Source organism: Coloeus monedula (assembly GCF_965178545.1).
Source record: "Coloeus monedula genome assembly, chromosome: 3".
NCBI classification, from domain to species: Eukaryota; Metazoa; Chordata; class Aves; order Passeriformes; family Corvidae; genus Coloeus; species Coloeus monedula.
In genome coordinates, this window is record NC_138783.1 from 56,351,518 (window position 1) to 56,356,534 (window position 5,017).

Below are 5,017 nucleotides of genomic sequence, written 5' to 3' on the forward strand. Positions count from 1 at the left end.
ACCAGATCAGAATTTCAAACCTGAGCATATCAACCAGCTCTCATCTCCTCTGTCAGCAGATCACTGGAGTCTGGCTTGTCCATTAGAGTGTGAGCAGATGCCCTTCTAAATACTGGCTTAAGTCATGGAACAGCCATCAAAACGCTGCTTTTGGCAACCTACTTCCTTGCTCTGGGGCATCTAAAAACCTGCTTCATCTGACTATCCAAGAAATCAAGAGGGACTTCACTGTTCTGTGTGGGAGAAGTCCTGCTGCCTGGTCCATTCTCTCCTGTGGCCCCACCATGCAATCTGGGAGGAAGGATCCTCCTTTATTTATCAATACTTTTTTAGCAGAGACTGTGAGTATGTCCTTGGACTACAAGATGGCACCCATAGTTCTCACTGTAATCAAAGCTGAGGTCCTCAAGCAATTACCTTCTGATAATCTAGGCCTTATTATCAGAAACATTGAAAAAAAATGTTGAAAAACATTATTCCTGACACTAGACAAATTCATGACAGTCACCCACACCATATAACCAGAAGGTGAAATATATCTAAGTAGTGCAAGAAAGTTTCAGAATGATACAATGTTCCCCAGATGTCTTCAGGATCTATTGGGATTTTATTAGGTTTCCTGAAAACAGGACAGAAGATTTCCAGTAACCTAACCAGCAGTTCTTAGCACATTTCTCCAAGCTGATGCTCAGTTGCCAGCTTCTGTCCTGCTTCTTCATACACTGGGCAAGTGACGGCAATGATCTCCTTTTCCAACATATCCATTTGAGCTGTAATGTCTGACACAGTGTTTTTCACAGCATTCAGCTGCAGCTTTAATTTGTTGTAATCTTCTTGGAAGGATCTGTTCACGTCATAGAGATTGTGACAGCACTGTTTCTCCCCAGGAGGACGGTTCATTTTCAGGAAGGTGCGGAGGAGCTCACATAAGTCCTGGAGAAGCCGGAGGATTTCATGCTCACCCTGCATACTTGGGACAGACTCGGTCTTACTCTGGGTTGGAGTAGTTCTCTTCTTTTTACCTTCATGTTTCTGCTGGGGGACTGGGCCAGGGTTACCTTTTTCCACAGCAGTGATGGTGTCACTGTTCTTCTGAAGATCTGAGCTGGCATCTTTGCTCTCTCCATGGACTGTAATGGCTTTTTGGCCTTTCCAGGTAACAGGGAGTGTTTCATTCTCCTGCTGGAAATCTTCCAAGACTTTATTCTTTTCCTGGACTGCCTGGAGAGCTTTGTTTCCTGAGCTGAACAGAAGGCCTGTGTTCCCGTCTCGGAAGAGTGGAAATGGCTTATTTTTGTTCTTGAGGCTTTGCTGAATAGTGTCAGTGTAAATTACCTGGACAGATTTGTTCTGTGACTGGAGATATTTTAGAGCCTTGTTTTCTTCCCAGAGCATCCTGGTTTTGATCCAGAGGAGTTGGTTTTCCCGCCAGAGTGCTCTGTTCTCCTCCCAGATGCTCCACTCATTCTGTGCCTTCTTGCTAAAGAGTTTCTGGTGGGAAGGAAAGGGTGACTGGCAGTAGATGTCATTCAGCCACTTCCCATCAATAAAGACAAACATCTCACCCCTTGGCTTCACCCGAGGGGGGCTGTATTCTGTCTCAGGCTCTGCACGCTGCATGCTGTGGTTCCTCTGATCAAAGGCAGACATGGCCATTCTTTAGAAAACTGAGGAGGACTGTGGGAAAAGGCTTCTTCCAGGACTTCTTCAAGAGGCCACTGACCACTGCCAAGGACTTGGTGACACAGTGGGGCTGGAGAAGCTTGATTAGGACTGAAAGAACAGGGAACACGAATGCATAGATTTACTGCCAAAATCCCAAATCAGAATTGAACTACACTAATGACGAGAACAAGCAAATAAATCAGTTCTCACAACTAACCCTGTTACCCCTTTGATGCTGAAAGGTAAGGAATCCACCAGACACCTAGCTGGTAGAAGCTGAGAAAACTGGGGTTGGTAGATAAAGCAGTTCTATGGCAGCACTAAAAGCTATTGTCTGAAAACATGGACTTTTCCTTTGTCTCTTTACCTCATTTTTTACAGACCTGTAAGGGAGTAAAATGCAACAATATTTTCTGCCTCAGAATAGCCTGCTCCCAAATGACTGATACACAAGCACATTAAAAATTGTTATGAGGCTGAAACAAACTTTTCAAAATAAAGCATTTTTAAAGGTTCATAGAAAAACTGGCCTTGAGAGCAGGTTTTTCTTGTTGATGCTGAGTAGCCTGTGTTAACAGAATGCCACAAAAATGTTGTGGCAGTTTTGCTTTTTGATCTTTAAATCCACAATATGCACAGATCATTTGAAACTCCAAACCAAAGCCTCGGGACATCAGGACCAAGACAGCTTTGTTGCACTTTGCATGGTTTTTTGACAAGCTCCCATCACCATGGTCCAAAAACTGTCACAACCCATAGATAATTCTCCATCTTTCATTCTCATTTCTCCTGTCACTCTTTCTCTTCATATCCTTTGATAGCTCTGTTATTTTTCTTGCTCTCTAGCCCTGCAATAGTGATCGCTTATCTTTTTTCCTACAGTCCATCTGCCTCTTTTTCACATCATCAGAAAACTCATCTCTAAATTCCATACTGCAGGGCCAAACCTCTAATGCTTCTCATTTCAGACACAGAAACCTCAGACTTATCTGTTGAACACTCTTCCCCCCTTCCCTCTACCCAAAATATTGCAGCTTAAATCACCTTCTAGCCTTGGGTGAACTGGGGCAAATTAAAGATTTCAGTCTTTTACATGGGGAAAAAAAAAGCAACCACCCAACCAATAAACAATTATTGTTTTGTGCCAAAGAAAATCTTATTTTCTGCATTTTTAACCAAAATTTAATTTATGTGATTTTCATGATCAAGTTATTTGAACTGAGGTTGAACTAGTTTTTATAACCAAATTGTTGGGATTCTCAGGGTTTCTGCATAGTGTTTCTAACAGCACAAATGTGGCTTTTTCGAGATTAAAAAAACCAAAAGAAGTAGTTACTTGTCAAATTTTGCTCAGGTCTATTCCTCTCCCCCTGATGAGGTCTCCCAGCTCCCCTGCTGCCCCTTGGAAAATCCAGTTCTGCCTTTGTCTCTAAGGAGAGTTTTACCTTCATGAATCTTGCCCTCATATCTCTACCCCAAGCATTAAGCAGAGGGTGGCCACCACCCACAAGTCCCTCACAGCCTCCAGCGCTGCTGTCCCATTGTGCACCCCCTGTCCTACTGTTGCCCTCTCCTTTTCAAAACCTGTTGCTCTCCCCTGTCCCTGTCATTTCCAACAAACAGCACGGCATGTCCAGGCTCCTCCAAGTTACTTCTGAGAGCCAACATCCATAGATGCATCCTGCACCCCTTTCCCAAGCTTGTCCAAACACTCATAAAATTACTGCTTCCTTTAAAATCCAAAATGCCTTCATTGAGGAGAGAGCTATTGCAATATAGATCTGTCTGCAATAACATTTGATTTTATTGCAACCTGTTTACTGTCTGAATTTCAGGGTTGTCTTCCATGTCATCTGCTGCTTTAGCTCATGTCAGACTTGTGTTTTCCTAATACCATTCCTCTGCTAAAAAGAATTTCCCCGAAGACTCTGTTTTGGACATTTTTGTTTCCACTTACACTGCATCCAGAGCCAAGCATTACTCCCTCCCTTGCACCCTTTCCCCTTCAGCCTTTCCAACACATCCCGTACCATCAGGGTGCCCACTCCCATTGTTTTCCCCAACAACTCCAAAATGGGGACATGGTGGGTGAAGGGGTAGGGGGCAAATCAGCCACAGAGGGAACAAACCCCTACGTATCCAGGGAAGATGCAGAACACATCAGCATCAGAAACCCAGACCCACATGCCTATCACGGACAAGCAGCTACAGTTCTTGAAGTCACTTACAGATAAAGTGTTTAGATTGCACTTTTTCAGGATAAACTGAAATGCATAATATATACGACTTTGAAGGACATTATCTCGGGGACAATTAAACTTGACAATGGCTCTGTCAGCTCTTTTGCAGTGCAAGGGAGTCATCAACCCAGGATTCAGAGAGATACTTCAAGTTCACAATGCCTCCCATATAAATTTTCCCCCATCTCTGAATAATCCCAGGAAATGCTGGGCAGCTGGGTGGATGGGCAAGGCAGCCAGCTGAGGGGAAGCCACACCAAATCAAGACAGGCTGGGCAGTTTGGGAGCACTACGTTACTCACCCAGCATACGCTCACCTTCTCAGCGAGGCCAGCGGTGTTCCCTCTCCCCACAGCAGAGCAAAGCAGCCCGGTCTGAGGTCTCGCTGCTGCCGGGGTGTCCAGAGGCGGCGGGATGTACAGCAGGGGACAGGGGAGCGAGGCTGAAGTGAGCACTGGCAGGGACCTTGCCCCAGCAGCAGCCACCTGCCCCCCGACCAGTGGCTGGGAGCTTCTGCACAGCCTCCTTGCACAGCTCACTTCTGCGCTCCTTCCCCGCTGTCCTCACAAGATTTGCTTTGATTTTTCCCAGCATTGCTCTTCTGGGTTATTTCTCATGGAAATGACCTTTCTGCTAGCTCGGCTCCCATGCCCTTTCCTGAACCCAGACTTCCCGATCTCCCTTTGATGCTCATAACTGAGAACAGTTTGGATGGATTCTTTCTCCATCACACCCTCTTAAAAGAAATTTTGCTTTTATTCTGAATCTTCAGATTATGTTTGTTGCTGAACTGATCCAGACACATTCAAAAATCACTTCCTTGTATGCACTGTGAGAGTTGAAGTTTTTTTCCAAGGACAACATGAAGTTCTTCTTTGACTATAAGTTTAAGAGCAGACTATAACTGAACCCTGTTAAGAAGAAAATAGAATATACAGGGCATTCATGCATTGCAGGTTTAGATATTATTTGAGGCAGCCATTCCCACTTCCACATCTTTACATTTCTAATGTAGTCTTTCTTATTTGCTACATCTTTCAGAAGTGGATTTTTTTTTTTTTTTTCAATCAGGGTTCTTGAATAATAAATACAGCATTTAATTTCTTTTCCAG

General features: G+C 44.2%; 1 protein-coding gene across 1 annotated transcript; it reads right to left on the reverse strand.

The window, feature by feature from the left end:
* Positions 1 to 663: 663 nt before the first annotated feature.
* CBY2 (chibby family member 2) lies at positions 664 to 1,650 on the reverse strand (the record flags this gene model as incomplete). Its single annotated transcript, XM_082277823.1, has 1 exon — positions 664 to 1,650. One exon carries the CDS (start codon positions 1,648 to 1,650, stop codon positions 664 to 666), a length of 987 nt encoding a protein of 328 aa, XP_082133949.1.
* Between the last annotated feature and the right edge of the window lie 3,367 nt (positions 1,651 to 5,017).